We start from the raw sequence: 17,261 nt of genomic DNA, 5'->3' as shown, positions 1-17,261 counted from the left end.
TCTCTGCTGTCTCCTCTCTCGATGGCGGTAGGGGAGGAAATGGGAATTTGGCACTATCTAATCTAGTCATTTTTACAACCCCAAGAGAATTGTTTGTCATTTCCGCTTTTCAGAGGAGGAGCTAAGGTCTGAGAGACTCTGCAGTCACCCCAGTACAAGTCAGGTGTACCCGCCTGGCCATACTCAGTGCCCTGGGAGCTGGGCCCAGCCCATAAAACCTGTGCTTTGCAGAAGGCACCAGAGACACCAGGGTGGTGGCAGGTTACTGTTTCCAGAAGAGCAAAACCAGCGCAAGTGAATGAGCCACCACCTTGTTAGCCAGTGGGAGCTTCTCTGGGCGTTTTAAGTTTATATACTGTTAGCATTCTTAAATACATTAGGAGGTGACAGCCAGACTGTGGTATATTTTTAAATGTTTCACATCTGTGAGAGTAATCGGGACGAGTAACGTATATTTTTAAATGTTTTAGATCTGTGAGGGTAATCGGGACGAGTAATGTATATTTTTAAAACGTTTTTGATCTGTGAGAGTAATCGGGACGAGTAACATTTTTAAAACGTTTTTGATTTATGAGAGTCATCTGGATGAGTAACATATATGTGTGTGTGTGTGTATATATATATATATTTTTTTTTTTTTTTTTTTTTTTTGAGATGGAATCTCGCTCTGTCCCCCAGGCTGGAGTGCAGTGGCGCGATCTTGGCTCACTGCAAGCTCCGCCTCCTGGGTTCACGCCTTTCTCCTGCCTCAGCCTCCCGAGTAGCTGGGACTAACAGGCGCCCGCCACCACGCCCGGCTAATTTTTTGTATTTTTTAGTAGAGACAGAGTTTCACCATGTTGGCCAGGATGATCTCGATCTCCTGACCTCATGATCCGCCTGCCTCGGCCTCCCAAAGTGCTGGGATTACAGTGTTAGCCACTGCGCCTGGCCTGAGTAACATATATTTTTAAAATGTTTTTGATCTGTGAGAGTCATCGGGATGAGGAACGTATATTTTTAAAATTTTTAAAACGTTTTTGATCTGTGAGAGTCATCGGGACGAGGAACAGAGGTGCTCTCCCTTGGTCTTTGTTTCCTTCTTACTGTTAACACGTTTTGTCTGGGATGATTTTCCTCCTGCCTGAAAAGCTTACTTTAGTATTTCTTTTACTGCAAGTCTACTAGCAATGGATTTTCTCAATTTTTGTCTGGAAAGGTATTTATTTCCGTTTCACTTACTTAAATTAATAGACTTCATTTTTTAGAACAATTCTGGATTTCCAGAAAAATTGAGCAGATAATACAGAGCCCCCACATCCCTTCTTAATACTTCCTTTGCTATGTCTGTCACAACTAATGAGCCCGCGTTGATATATTTAATACTAGCCTGAAGCCCACAGTTTACAGTACGGCTCATTCTCAGTGTTGTACATTCCGTGGATCTTGACAAATGGATAATGGCATGTATCAGCTATTACAATGTTATACGAAATAGTTTCGCTGCCCTAAAATCTTCTGTGCTTCAATTCAACTCTTCCTCTCCATCTGCCTGTGCTTACTGATCTTTTTACACAGTTTTGCCCTTTCTAGAATGTCATATATTGGAATTATAAAGTATTAGCCTTTTCAGATTGGTTTATTTCACCTAGAAATATGCATTTTAGGTTCTTCTGTGTCTTTTCATTGCTTGATAGCTCATTTGTTTCAGTTTTATTGCAATTAATTCATATAACATAAAACCATTTTAAAGGACACAATTCAGTGCCATTTAGTACCTTTACATGTAGTGTAATCATCACCTCTCTCTGGTTCCAAAACATTTTCTCTGCCCCAAAAGGAACCCTGTTTTGTGCCCATTCGTGGTCACACCCTGTTTCCCCTCCCCCAATCCATGGCAACCACATCTGCTTTGTATCTGTGGGTTTACCTGTTCTAGATATTTCCTGTAAACGGAGGCATGTAATATGTGTGTGATCTTTTATGTGTGGCTTCTTTCAGTTAGCTTAGTTTTGAGGTTAATTTGCATTGTAGCGTATACCAGTGTATCATCTCTTTAAGGCTGAATATTCCAGTACCACAGTTTGATTATCCATTCATCCACAGTGGCCATTCGAGTTGTTTCCACCTTTTGGCTGTTGTGAATGGTCCTGGGATGAACATTCATGTACATGTTTTTGTTTGAATATCCATTTTCAATTCTTTTGAGTATATACCTAGGAATAGAATTGTTGGGTCTATGTTTAACATTTTGAGGAATGCCAAACTGTTTTCACAATGTCTGTACCATTTTACATTCTCACCAGCAACATATAAATGTTGAATTCCTCCACATCCTTGCCAACACTTGTGTTTTTCTGTTTTTATTGTTATTGCTGTCCTAGTGGTTGTAAAGTGGGAGTCACTGTGGCTCTGACTTACATCTACCTGATGACTGACTAGTACCACCTTTACATGATTTCGTGCATTTCTTCCACGTCCACATTCAGTTAGGTCGTTCGGTAGCTTGAAATTGGCCATGGTGGGAATATTCACACCTCAGAAGTTAGCAGTCTCAGTGAAGTGGCTGTGAGCAGGAGCCAGCCCAAGCCCATCCCTGCTCTGAAGCGTGTACTCCTCCAGAGAGGCTCCCCCATCCTCTGGAAGGCCGAGTGGGCACAGGCTGCCCTCTCCAGGGTGGTTCTGAGCCGGCCTGTGGCTGTGTGGCAGGGGGAAGCTCTGGCTGCCTCTGATACTCTCTGCTGTAAGGCCCAGTCCTCCAGATGTTGTGACTGGGAGTCTGCAGTGTTTCCTAAGTGCCTGGTCAGTCCCAAAGTCCAGTTTGTGCTTTCTCAGTACAACATGTTGCCAAAAGCTCTGTTTTGCTCCTTCAAGGCTAGCTTCTTGCCCTAGGTAGCTTAGGAATTTAGCAAATTCCCCTTGAAAGAGACTGTACCCTTCTTCCCACTTTCCTCTTTCAGGGATCTTGGCCCCTCAGGTTCTGGTTGTTTAGCTGACCCAGACTCCAGTTCTTCTCCTGCGGATCTCCTGAGACGTCCATAAACCCTGTTGGCTTCTTTGAATCTCAGCCACATTTCTCTGGATTTCTCAACCTCTTGTAGCACAACCTTGAAGGAGAACAGCCATAGAAAGTTGACTCACCACACTGTAGTCTCCACCTCCCCTGAATCCTGCAACGTTTCCAGTGTTTCCAGGTGTGTGTGTGAGCTGTGGCGGCCTGTGCACATGTGCGGGAGCTTGTGTTCATGTGCCTGTGTGTTCCTGTGAATGCGCATGGTTCATCTTTATGGTCTCACCAAATATTTCAGTTCTGATGTATTTCTCAGTGATTAACTAGTTTGGCAGATAATTTGGGACCCACAATGGAATGGCTTTGCCCCTCATTTATCACTGAGCTGAGCCATGTGCTCTTTAAGGACCAGATAGCTCACTGGGTACCTTTGTTGGTTGATTAAGCCACGAACAAGGAGCTCTGAATTAGGCTACTGATTTACTTTGGGTCCTCTGGCTCTACTTACTTGGTTCTGTTATGATTTGGCGAAGTATCTGATTAAAATAAATGGGCCATGGTAAAAGCAGTATGTGTTTTATAGATGGAGATATTCATTTCTTTTTTCTTAATTTTAATTTTTTATTTTTTATTTTTTAAGAGACAGTCTCATTCTGTTGCCATGCTGGAGTGCAGTGGTGCAACTGGCTCACCACAGTCTTGACCTCCTGGGCTCAAGTGATCCTCCCACCTTGGCGTCCCAGAGTGCTGGGATTACAGGCTTGAGCTACTGTGCCTTACCCCTTTTGTTTTTTTTAACAGCTGTATTGAGCTATAATTCACATACCATACAATCCAGCCATTTAAACTACACAATTAACTGTTTTTCAGTATATTCTCAGGATTGTGCAACCATCACCAAAATCTCTTAGTAGAACCTTTTATGTATACCCTATCTATACCCATCAGCCCTCAATCCTCAGACCCCTCCACTGCTCTCCCTGTCACACCCACCCTAGCCACCCAGTAATTCGCTTTGTCTCTATAGGAAGACACCTTCTGGACATCCCATGTAAATGAAATATTACAATATGTAGTCTTTGTGATGAGCCTTTTTTTTTCTTTTTTTTTTTTTTTCCAAGACAGGGTCTCACTCTATCACCCAGGCTGGAGTGCAGTGATGCAATCACGGCCCATTGCAGCCTCCACCTCCCAGGCTCAAGTGATCCTCCCATCTCAGCCTCCTGAGCAGCTGGGACCACAGGCATGTGCCACCATGCCCATCTAATTTTCAGATGTTTTGTAGAGATGGGGCTTCACTGTGTTGGGCTGGTCTTGAACTTCTGGACTCAAGTGATTCTCCTGCCTCTTAGCTTTCCTCCACAGTGCTGGGATTACAGATGTGAGACACACCATGCCCGGCCCACTTCTTTCACTTACTAGATAGTGTAACATATATTAGTGTTTCATTTCCTTGTATTGACAAATAATTCTGTTGTATGAAAAGGCTATATTTTGTTTAGCCATTTATCAAGTAATGATCCTTTGAGCTGTTTTGACTTTTAGGCAAATATAAATCATGCTGCTATGAGCATTCATTTACAGGTTTTTGTGTGGATGTGTGTTTTCCTTTCTGTTGCATATATATGTGTGGGTAGAGTGGGTCATATGGTACCTCTATGTTTACATATTTTGAGGATCTGCTAAATTGATTTCAAAGGGGCTACATCATTTTACATTACCACTGGCAACAAATGAGAGTTCCGATTTCCCTACGTCTTCACCAAAACTTGTTGTTAAAAGGAAAATCTCAGACTTTACATAGTTTAATTGAGGAAAGAATTCTTCACAAATTGGGCAGTCCCTGAACCAGAATAGGTTCAAAGAGGCTCCAGTGCATCCATGTAGTGGAAGAAGATTTATGAGGAGAAAAAAGAAAGTGAGCTACAGAAACAGCCAAGTTATAGTTCTGCATTTGCCTTATTTGGACGTGGTTTGAACAGCTGGCTGCCTGTGATTGGCCAAAACCTGGTGATTGGCCTAAGAGTACGCTACGGTCTCTTCACACATCCAGTTAGGAAACCTTCAGGCTGAAACTTAAAATATGTTAAGGAGACAGCTTTAAGCTAAACTTAACACTGTCTATATTTTAACCATCCTAGAGGGCATGAAGTGATACCTCATTGTGATTTTGATTTGTATTTCTCTAACTCATAATGTTAAGCATCTTTTCATGTGCTTCATGGCCATTTTTATATCTTCTTTGGAGAAGCGTTTATACAAATACTTTTGCCCCCCTCATCCCCCCTGGTTTTTTGTTTTTGTTTTTGTTTTTGTTTTTGTTTTTTTGAGATGGAGTCTCGCTCTGTAGCCAGGCTGGAGTGCAATGGTGCAATCTCGGCTCCCTGCAACCTTCGCCTCCCAGGTTCAAGTGATTCTCCTGCTTCAGCCTCCCGAGTAGCGGGGACTACAGACGCACGCCACTACGCACAGGTACTTTTTGTATTTTTAGTAGAGATGGGGTTTCACCATGTTGGCCAGGATGGTCTTGATCTCTTGACGTCGTGATCCGCCCGCCTTGGCCTCCCAAAGCGCTGAGATTACAGGCGTGAGCCACCACGCGCCACGCCCAGCCACTTTTGCCCATTTTTTAATTGGCTTAATGTGATCCAGAGTTTACTACAGTAGCCCCCCTTATCTGTGGAGGACATTTTCCAAGACCCCCAGTGAAACAGGATAGTTCCAAACCCAGTTGCTGTCAATCAGAACATCTGTTTTGTCTTCTACCCACAAACTTATTTGTTTATTTATTGGTTTTGTTTTGTTTTGTTTTTTCTGAGTTAGAATCTCACTGTCACCCAGGCTGGAGTGTAATGGCGCAGTCTCGGCTCACTGTAACCTCCGCCTCCCGAGTTCAAGCAATTCTCGTGGCTCAGCCCCACCCGAGTAGCTGGGACTACAGGTGCCCACCACCACACCTCGTTAATTTTTTTTTTTTTTTAGTAGAGACGGGATTTCGCATGTTGGCCAGCCTGGTCTTGAACTCCTGACCTCAAGTGATCTGCCGGCCTCAGCCTCCCAAAGTGCTGGGGTTACAGATGTGAGCCCCGTGCCAGGCCCCAGCCACAAATTTAATGCCTTTTCCATCTTAAAGTTTGACATGTGACAGCAAAACTAGCATGAAATTATTTTCGTTCTTCAGTTTCACAGATGGAAGATTTGTTCTTACATCTTAGCAACCTCAGTGTATGATACTTAGTAAGTTGAGAACTTTCACCTTTTCACTTAAAGGAAGCACTTGATGGCTTCTCTTTGGCATATCTGAATGGCCAACATCACTATTGGTGTGTTTTGGGCCATTAAGTAAAATAAAGGTGAGTTGAAATGAGCACGTCGATCCCACGACACTTGAGCTGACGATCAAGACAGCACAGGTGAGTGGGCGGGAGCATGCTCGGCGCGAACGTGCCGGACGGGGCTCGTGTCTCGAGCTGGACAGAGTGAGATTTCATCACCTTACTCAGAAGAGCATGCAGTTTAAAACTGACGAATTGTTTGTTTCTGGAGTTTACATTTAATATTTTCTGACTTTGGTTGACTATGGGTAATTGAAATCACAGACAGTGGAACTGCCGATAAGTAGGGGATTTCTGTAATAGGTAACAAATTGGAGGTCAGTGGGTTCAGTTTTCAAACACTTTAGTTACCCCAATTTTAAGATTTGGGGGGTATTTCTAATAAAAAAAGGAATGTTTGGCAGACATTTTGCTGCGCCTGAGCTGTGGGGCCTGCTCTCTGGAGAGAGAGGCTGGACGGCCCTACCCGTGGCGCCATCCTTTTGCACGTGTGCGCATCCCTCTCAGCGGGCAGCAAGCCTCAGCTCATGGCCTGGCCCCCTGTTTGTTTTTGTGGCCAGTGAACAGCTTTTACATTTTTTAATGGCTGGAAGAAAGTAATTTGTAGGAGGTGAAAATGTTATGAAATTCAAATTTCAGTGACCATATTAAAGTTCTATTGGAACACAGCTGTGCTCATTAGTTCATACACCAACTGTGGTTGAGTAGTAGTGACAGAGACCTCATGGCCCGTAAGTGCCCCAGATATTTCCTGTCTGACCCTTAATGGGGAATGTGTAACAGCAAACAGCAGTGAGGCACACAGGCTGTAATTGGGAAAGATGTTCTGGAACCTTGGTATCAAACATCCAGTGAAGGTAATGATCATATTCAGGAAAAAAGTACTAGTGTTTTCACATGTCTGATTATTTACTGTTTCTTCATTGTGTGCAAATAAATAATTAAAAAGGAAACAGTAAGTTTTAGGGTGGTAAATTTCCGACCTCCTTCTCATAAATCGCTATAATTTACTATCTGCATGCGAATAAAGTTAAGCTCCTAGGAGATATATAAACTTATTTCTTGAAAATGTAAAATTCACAGATAAATTTTAAATCCGATGTTAATTCTGAATCCATGTAGATAGATTTTTAGTATTCCAGTCACTTCTGTAATTCTTTTTTTTTTTCTTCAGACGGAGTCTTGCTCTGTCGCCCAGGCTGGAGTGCAGTGGTGCGATATCAGCTCACTACAAATCCTGCCTCCCAGGTTCACGCCATTCTCCTGCCTCAGCCTCCCGAGTAGCTGGGACTACAGGCGCCCGCCACCACGCTCGGCTAATTTTTTGTATTTTTAGTAGAGACGGGGTTTCAGATAACCCTGTTTTTACAATCTCATGTAGTTTCTCATATATATATTAGAATAAACTATATATACTATGTATATAGTCACACAAAGCTGGATTCATTTAAATAGTATACAGAATATATGCAGTTAATTCAGTGCTACAATTGCCCATCTTTTAATCCATTCCAGTCAAAACATAAGCGTGTATATTTGAATTAATATTCATTTGAGTTAAATTTAAAATAAAAACAACCGGATTGTCTTAGGTGTTTTAGTGAAGGAGATGAGAAGACAGATTTCCTATTCTTGGACTCATTTTAATTTGTGATATTGATGTAACTCATGCCAGAACTTCAGCTTAAATCACGATTATCAAATAATTCTGTGACTTTTCTTTCTTTTAGCAGAGACAGGAAAATGTCTAAAGGACTTCAGAATTTTGTGAGAATATGCTTCAAATCTTTGAAAAATATTCTTCACGGACATGTGTTTATATGTAAATAAGTCTGTTGACGTTAGTGTTTCCATGAAGGGATACCCTGTTCTCCTGAGTAGAAGCTGTGAGGCATCCCTATTTTGACTCTGCCGTTGAATATTAGTCCTGGTTTAAATTCTCCTAATATTTCACGCATGCACTAAAAGGGGGCTTAACCCCTTTAAAAAATAAATGGATAGAGGAAGAGTATATGTCAGATATAACATGAAATTCAGGGTATGTTCTCTTAGGAATTTAAGACTTGGATTTCAAGTGACTTAGACAGCTTTGTTATGAAAGGTATGCTGGGATGAACCTAGTTTTTAAGTTTTTCTTTTACTCTGTTTTCTGATCTACCAGAATAGATAATGGTCACTTGTATAATGAAGAAATAGTGATGAAGTGTTGCAAACAGTGAGGAAGCCCTCTCTAGGCCAGTGCCTCCTACGCAGTGTGCATCAGCGCCGGCTCTGCTGCCACTGTCCTCCTTCAGGCCAAAAGAACCCTGTGTCCCTGGGGCCCATGGTGGCCACAGCTGTGACTCAGCCGTCATTCCTTTCGTGGCAAGAGTCTTTATTTTAAACTGTTAAGAGTTTTAGGTGACATAAGAAAGCAACAATTTGCCATAGCTCTGGTAGACAACACCATTTGATTTGTGGTGAGAAAGTCAAGGAGTGACCGTGATCACTACCTGTGGTCTCAGTTAAAAACTTCAGGGATATTAGTGTCTTTTCGGATTTCCTAGTGAAATTTCTCATTAATGTAAAAAGCACCTGGGGAGAATTTTGAAAATGTTTTCTGTTAAGAAATGACCTCAAACAGATGGATTTTAAAGCAGTGTCATTGCACCAAAGCATTGGGGTATCCAGTTACTCTGTTGCAGTAATCAAAGCCCATAAACCACAGAGAAAATTACAAGCTTGTGGATTTTGGAAAAGATCAATTGCTTTATTTACTGTGTGAATTAATTGATGGCCTGCTTTTTATGTAGACTAGAAATAGATAAAAATGGTTATCTTGTGCAATTTCCTTTTACTATTGGAGGTAGTAATTTGACCATATTGTGACAGTTTATTATAGGGTTGACAGATGTTTTTAGATTCCTCTCTACCTTTTTAACCTTGACTGCTTTCTTTGTAGAAGCAACTATTTGGATAAAACATCCTAATATCTTTGAAAAAAATACCATTTAATTAAGATTTCTGACCTGCTTTTTCTGTTCCCATGAATACTGACCAAAGTCTCGACGGGCAGATAGGATTTGAGGATCTTGAGGAGGGACAGATAGTTTGGGAGATTAGTAAAGACATTTGATTATACAAAGATCAGAAGGCACAAATTTGTGTTGGTACCAAATTATATTTAAGTCACTCTACTGCTAAGTTCAGCAGCCCAGCTGTGGAGATGAGCAGAGATCCCCACTGATGTGGAGAGCTAACAAGTACTCCATCAGATCCTCGTGCCTTACAGTTCTAAACATTTAAGCGCCGTGTGCGTGGAAGTCTCGTCCACTGTCAGCAATACTGTCCCTAATACTTTTTCTCATGATAATCTGATAATATGAAGAGGTGGCTCTGAGTTGCTTTTCCCCAGGCCCCACAGAAGGGCTTCTCTTCCCTCCAGTGCAGGACACCAGCTTTCTTGGAAAGCACTGAATGGGGCCTTGGGTTTTTCACGCACCTCAGCTTTCTCGGCAGCTTGTGTTTTTCACGTATCTCACCTTTCTCAACAGTTTGGGTTTGTCACGCGCCTCAACTTTCTCAACAGTTTGGGTTTGTCAAGCGCCTCACCTTTCTCGGCAGTTCGGGTTTGTCAAGCGCCTCAACTTTCTCAACAGTTTGGGTTTGTCAAGCGCCTCACCTTTCTCGGCAGTTCGGGTTTGTCACTCGCCTCACCTTTCTCGGCAGTTCGGGTTTGTCACGCGCCTCACCTTTCTCGGCAGTTCGGGTTTGTCACTCGCCTCACCTTTCTCGGCAGTTCGGGTTTGTCAAGCGCCTCACCTTTCTCGGCAGTTCGGGTTTGTCACTCGCCTCACCTTTCTCGGCAGTTCGGGTTTGTCACGCGCCTCACCTTTCTCGGCAGTTTGGGTTTGTCACGCGCCTCACCTTTCTCGGCAGTTTGGGTTTGTCACGCGCCTCACCTTTCTCGGCAGTTTGGGTTTGTCACGCGCCTCACGTTTCTCGGCAGTTTGGGTTTGTCACGCGCCTCACCTTTCTCGGCAGTTTGGGTTTGTCACGCGCCTCACCTTTCTCGGCAGTTTGGGTTTGTCACGCGCCTCACCTTTCTCGGCAGTTTGGGTTTGTCACGCGCCTCACCTTTCTCCGCAGTTTGGGTTTGTCACGCGCGTCACCTTTCTCGGCAGTTTGGGTTTTTCACGCGCCTCACCTTTCTCAGCAGTCCCCAAGTCCTGGCTGCTCCAAGAAGGTATTCTGTGTGTGTTAGAACCTTGGACTCCCTTTTGTTGTGCTGTGTGTGAACCAAAATTTTCTGGGCAGTTTTAACTTTCTGCAAGTCTTTTTGACCATTTGTGCTGACTTTAATTCATATTCAGAGAGAACAATATAAAACATTTTAAATATTTAACGTTTTTAGTATTTCTCCAGACTGAAGTATTTGAACGCAGGCCACATCTGTTTAAGTAAACCTGTAGTATGCTGAGTGTTTCCAAGTAAAGGTGTATTGCTTGCCTAAAGGCTTATAGAAACCAGAGTTTCCGATTCCTCTTGTGATGTAACTGATAAAGAAGAGGTGTCTCATGTTCTTGTAGAACCTAGGTTCTCTGGTCCTTTTTGCCTTACCTGTTCCATTTTTGAGACTGTGTTGATTTTAGACAAGGAAACAAAGCTACCTGCTTAGATGGTGTTTATTTTATAGGCTTAACGTAGAACTAGCCATGTGGTGTAGGAAGGTTGGTGTTTTCAGATGGCCAGTGAATGGGTGACCCTCTCACTTAGGTGTGCTCCGGGAACGGCAGGTTGGCCCCCACCTATGCTGGTGGGGCCTGCCCCAGGGCACACTCTCGATTGCTGTGCCAGGGACTCAGATTCCTTCTTCCTTCCCCTTTAGTTGTGGTCTAAGAGAGGGAGAGAATTCTTCCCTGCAACCAGCCATTGCTTCCAGTAAGAATTTTGAGTGTTTTGTTTTTTTCTTTTTAAAATAGTGCCTAAAGGGTTACGCAGCATTGAGCAAAGCTCAAATTCTTCTTGGAATGAGGAAGAATCTTGAATAAATGAACTTGATTGGCAAGTTCATGATTTCATGTTTAGTGGCATTTTGTTTCTAAAAGAATCATTTTATCCATTTATCTTTCAAATTTTATTTAAAGGTATTAAATCAGCAATGCCTCAGGTATAGCATCTTTCTTCATATTTTCTCAGACATTACCTATCTAAACTTATTCTAGGTTTTTAATTTTTAGAAAGGAATGAGTCAGCAGAATTGATACTGCATGTTTCAGTGTTACTAATGTTAATGGAATTTTAAAATAACTCCTCTACATTCCCTGTCAAGTGCCTGCTGTACTTTTTTTTGTAATTAAAAAAGCTTATATCAGCCTGGTGTGGTGGCTCATGCCTGTAATCCCAGCGCTTTTAGAGCCAGAGGCAGACGGATCACTTGAGGCCAGGAGTTTGAGACCAGCGTGGCCAACATGGCAAAACCCCGTCTCTACTAAAACTACAAAAATTAGCCACTTGTGGTGGCGGGCACCTGTAGTCCCAGCTACTCAAGAGGCCTAGGCAGGAGAATTGCTTGAACCTGGGAGGAGGAGGTTGTAGTGAGCTGAGATCGTGCCACTGCAGTCCAGCCTGAGTGACAGAGTTAGACTCCATCTCAAAAAAAAAAAATGCTTATATCGTGCATAGGACATGGAATTTATGAACAGTAAAATCCTATGCAAGTTCTGATTGTTAATACTGGACTTCAAGGGGAATGTTGTTTGAAGAAAGACATTCCTTTTATTTAATTTTTGTTTTAAATGTTAGCTGTTAATTTTTTTGTGTTTGGATATAGGAAGAATATGATTTAATTGGCAGGAAAATTTTGACCAGTTATGTCAATTCCATCCTGTATACTTCAGCAGGGCATAACAGGAAGGACTCTGGAGTCCTTTGGGTCTGGATCTCTTTATTCTACCTGTTCCCCCGAGGCATTTTGTTATCTGTTAGATGGAGCCACGAATTGTTCAAAGGTTCTGGTGAGGATTAAACAAAATATTGTATGTAGAGTTCCTGGAGCACAGTTAAATGTTCTATCTTTGTATATTTGGTTTAATTTTTCTAAACAAAACAACTTTGGTAATAGCAGCAGCGTATTAGAATCTAAAATACGCCTTTGTTCTTTTAAAAGATAACATTAAAGAGATTTTTGCGGGTGATGTCAACTCAAATATAATAGAAGCGTGAATAATCGTACAATGATTATTTCTAGTTCATAGAGATAATATAAATATAGAAATTTGTTTTATAATTAGAACTTAAAAGAGATTTGAGTCTTTTTTTTAAGTTGAAAGATAAGATTTAAAACCGAATCTGTGTTCCTGTGTTCCTGTGTGATTGAGGACTGTGTTTTCTGTGATCCCTGTATGTCCCAGTCTTTCTCTGTGATGTTTTTGCTACTTTAGATTCTGTTTTATGCAAAATAAGCAAATGTTTATGAATATGTATTAGTGAGAAGCAGATTTTTGACTTAGTGAACAGAATTTAAAATTTCATAACAGATTTGCTTTGTTCAAATCTGATATATTCTCTTTCTCTTTTTCTTTAGCACGTTGGAATAATCACTCATAGATGAAAAACCTCAGAACTGTTGAATGCCTTGGGATAACACTACTAAGAGACAGCTCGATTTTCAAAGCCACTTTGTGTAAATTCTAATACAAGCCAGTTAACCAGTTAAATTCTAATACAAGCCAGTTCACTTGTATTCAAAGCTTATTTGGGCAGAGGGTTTCTCTATTCATTCCAGAATAGAATGGGGCACTACAGGCAGCTCCTCCCGTGCTCCTGTCCATCAGTGCCTCACTGCAGGCGTGGGTGCCGCCTCCCCCGTGCCCCTGTCCATCACTGCCTCACTGCAGGCGTGGGTGCCGCCTCCTCCCGTGCTCCTGTCCATCACTGCCTCACTGCATGTGCTTTCTGTGCCACTCGGGGGGTGCTGATGTCACCACACAGGCAAGGATCGGCACCCATGCCTACAGTGAGGCAGTGATGGACAACATGGTGAAACCCCATCTCTACTAAAAATACAAAAATTAGCAGGGTGTGGCGGTACCCACCTGTAATCCCAGCTACTCGGGAGGCTGAGGCAGGAGAATCGCTTGAACCTGGGAGGTGGAGGTTGTGGCAAGTCGAGATCGTGCCTCTGCACTCCAGCCTGGATGGCAGAGGGAGAGTCTGTCTCAAAAAAAAAAAAAAAAAAGAAAAGAAACCTATTAAAAAAAAAAGTGGACTGGGCACAGTGGCTCACACTTGTAATTCCAACACGGGGAGGCTGAGGCAGGAGGATTGCTTGAGACCAGATGTTCAAGACAAGCCTAGACAACATAGTGAGATCCTGTCTCTAAAAAATTTTAAAAATTAGCCAGTTGGCACACACCTGTAGTCCCAGTCCCAGCTACTCAGGAAGCTGAGGTGGGAGGATCACTTTAGGAGTTCCAGGCTACAGTGAGCCATGTTTGAACTACTGCTCTCCAGCCTGAGTGACAGAGTGAGACCCTGTCTGTGGATTAAAAAAAAGAGAAAGAAAATATTTTCTCTGCCATTGGGGCTAAAGTAAAATATCCTTGGCCGTGCTCGGTAGCTCACGCCTGTAATCTCAGCACTTTGGGAGGCAGAGGCAGGTGGATCACGAGGTCAAGAGATCGAGACCATCCTGGCCAACATGGTGAAATCCCGTCTCTACCAAAAATACAAAAATTAGCCGGGCGTGGTGGCAGGCGCCTGCAATCCCAGCTACTCAGGAGGCTGAGGTAGGAGAAACACTTGAACTCGGGAGGCGGAGGTTGCAGTGAGCCGAGATCGCGCCACTGCACTCCAGCCTGGCGACAGAATGAGACTCTGTCTCAAAAAAAAAAAAAAATTAAGAGGCCACATAGTCTTAAAAATATCGTACATATATGCAAGTGTGTATAGAAACATGTTCTAATGTAAGTTATACATGCTTATAAATGCATAGAAAAGAGGTTTGCAAGAATATGTTGGCCAGGCTGGTCTTGAACTGCTGGCTTTAAGTAATCCACCCACCTCAGCCTCCCAAAGTGTTGGGGTTACGGGCATGAGCCACCATGCCTGGCCCTAAATAGGTTTCTTTTCTCCTGTACAAACCCTTCTCCAGTATCCAGGCCCTACCTGGAGAATTGTAAGAGGGATCCCCATCTGGGTGAAGGTGGGAGATGATGGTATGGAGAGGAGCCAAGTAAGGAAAAGTGTCTCTTGGCTGGTTTGGGCCAAAAGAGAAAAGCGAAATGGAAGAGTGAATTTTATTTTCGTTTATATTTTGTTACTTTATTTTATGGAGTCTCATTATGTTGTCCAGACTAGGGTGCAGCACTAATCACAAGCATGATTGTAGCACATTGCAGACAAGCTCCTGGGCTCAAGGGATCCTCCCGCCTCAGCCTCCTGAGTACCTGGGACTTGCAGGTTTGGGCCACCACGGCTGGCCTGGGAAGGGTAAGGGCTCTGAGCCTAGATTGCCAGGACATGATGATAATACTACTGACAAATTAGAAACATGTTTTTTTAAAAAGGTAGAGGTCAGTTTTGTATAATTTATGATGTTTCAGATTCCAGTGAATTTCCTCTGGACAGTGGGGTGCAGAGAAGACTCTGATGGCATTTTCCAAACTCAACTTTTCTGCTCGTTGTGTTCTCAGAATGTAAAGAGCTGGGGTGCCATGCATCTCACTTTCCCTCCTTGGAGACCAGTTTCCAAAGCTTTAGAGCAGAGTGTTTTGAAGAAGCATCATGTAAACATAGGACATATGATGAGAATATGAAATTGGACATATGATGAGAATATGAAATTGCCTGCTTGACATTTTATTTACAGTTGTTGGGAGTTAATAAGTCATATGTGTGTATTTTCCTCCTAGGTTCATTTTCCAGACACTGAAAGAGCAGAATGGCTAAATAAGGTAAGATTAGAGTATACCAGCTACCATCTATCAGTGGAATTGGAGGATGAGATACCATCTTTCCATATTTGGGAATTTGCATGTTGGTAACATTTGAGCTCGTTTTGACTTTAGTGGGTTGGCTTCTGGTCCCCAAAGACCTCATGCATTTCTTTCCTTTCCAGAGAATGAGAACTGTCTCTTTGACTTGAGAAAAGTATAGGCATGTGCATATTTGTGTCTCTGGCCATGTGTCGTCTTTTCTGAACAGCCAGGGCTCAAGTCTATTTTATAACAATCATAAGTTTTAAAAAACATGACAAAGAAAGAAATAACTTACAGGAAACTCAATAATCAATAACAATCTTTTTTTTTTTTTTTTTTTTTGAGACGGAGCTTTACTCTTGTTGCCCAGGCTGGAGTGCAATGGCATGATCTCAGCTCACCACAACCTCCACCTCCTGGGTTCAAGTGATTCTCCTGCCTCAGCCTCCCGAGTAGCTGGGATTACAGGCACACGCCACCACGCCTGGCTAATTTTGTATTTTTAGTAGAGATGGAATTTCTCCATCTTGGTCAGGCTGATCTCAAACTTCCTACCTCAGATGATCCACCCACCTCAGCCTCCCAAATGCTGGGATTACAGTTGAAGAACTATATAAATATTATTGTTGTTTTCAGCACCAAGTTGAAACCACAGGACTTTTAGAAATCTTTAAATGTGCTGACATACTTAAACAGAGTATTTAACCAGAATAACTAGTTCCTGCAACATATTGGTTAATCAGTAGTTGGTTTTTCTAATAACTTTTTAGAATTTAGATCATGTTGATTTTGCATAACAAGAAGATCCTCCTGCCCTTTATTTTCACAACCAGGTTTGGTCTGTTGTGAGAGTTTCTCATGAGCACTCGTGTGTGTCATGCATTATAGCATTTTGTTTAAACTGAGTTCTTCTTCCTTTCCAGACTGTAAAACACATGTGGCCTTTCATTTGCCAATTTATAGAGAAGTTGTTTCGAGAAACTGTAGAACCAGCCGTGCGGGGAGCAAACACCCACCTTAGCACCTTTAGTTTCACAAAGGTCGACGTGGGCCAGCAGGTCAGTGCTCTCTTAAGTATCCTCACATGTGCACACAGTCAGATTGCTGTGAAAACACAAAAAACACATTTTCTTTTTTTTTTTCTTGAGACGGAGTCTCGCTCTGTTGCCCAGGCTGGTGTGCAGTGGCACTATCTTGGCTCACTGCAAACTCTGCCTCCCGGGTTCACGCCATTTTCCTGCCTCAGCCTCCCGAGTAGCTGGGACTACAGGCGTCCTCCACCACGCCCGGCTAATTCTTTGTATTTTTAGTAGAGACGGGGTTTCACCATATTACCAGAATGGTCTCGATCTCCTGACCTCGTGATCTGCCCGCCTCAGCCTCCCAAAGTGTTGGGACTACAGGTGTGAGCCACCGCGCCCGGCCGAGAAACATATTTTCTTTTAAAATTTTTTTTTTCAGACGGGGCCTTACTATGTTGCCCTCCCTGGCCTCAGACTCTTAGGCTCAAGTGATCTTCCTGCCTCAGCCTCTCAACTAGCTGGGTATATGTTTTTTAAACAACTTCAACTGGGAGCGGTGGCTCATGCTTGTGTTTCCTAGCACTTTGGGAGTCCTGAGCTTAAGAGTTTGAGACCAGCCTGGGCAACAAAGTGGGACTCCGTCTCTACAAAAAAATATAAAAGTTAGCTGGGTGTGGTGGTGCACGTGTATGGTCGGAACTACGTAGAAGGCTGAGGCAGGAGGATCACTTGAGCCTCAGGAGGTCGAGACTGCGGTGAGCCATGATCGCACTACGGCATTCCAGCCTGAGTGACAGAGCGAGACCCTATTTCAAAAAACAGACAGCTTCAAATTATGTTCTGAAGAAAATTGTTCACCAGGGTCTACTGGGTGCCCCTGCATTTCCCACTCAGGCTCTGCCTCCAGCCAACGGTGCCTTTTCCCATCTGTCGGGAGGCCTTCCTGCTGCCCTCT

The 17,261-nt window shown here is 42.9% G+C and overlaps 1 protein-coding gene across 7 annotated transcripts in view; it reads left to right on the top strand.

Moving 5' to 3' along the window:
• ESYT2 (extended synaptotagmin 2) overlaps positions 1 to 17,261 on the top strand; it is a 96,656-nt gene that overhangs the window by 14,155 nt on the left and 65,240 nt on the right. For 6 of the 7 annotated variants that reach the window (XM_054495216.2, XM_054495217.2, XM_063668059.1 and 3 more), the window contains exons 2-3: positions 15,219 to 15,260; positions 16,208 to 16,342. In XM_054495216.2, the coding sequence (XP_054351191.1) occupies positions 15,219 to 15,260; positions 16,208 to 16,342 (177 nt within the window). Of the gene's footprint in view, positions 1 to 5,305; positions 5,462 to 15,218; positions 15,261 to 16,207; positions 16,343 to 17,261 lie in introns of those variants that run through there. The other variant, XM_063668056.1, reaches the window with a different exon arrangement.

The sequence above is a fragment of the Pongo pygmaeus genome, chromosome 6, assembly GCF_028885625.2.
Source record: "Pongo pygmaeus isolate AG05252 chromosome 6, NHGRI_mPonPyg2-v2.0_pri, whole genome shotgun sequence".
Taxonomy (NCBI): Eukaryota; Metazoa; Chordata; class Mammalia; order Primates; family Hominidae; genus Pongo; species Pongo pygmaeus.
The sequence above is the reverse complement of the archived record's forward strand: the minus strand, read 5'-3'. Positions and strand labels throughout refer to the sequence as shown.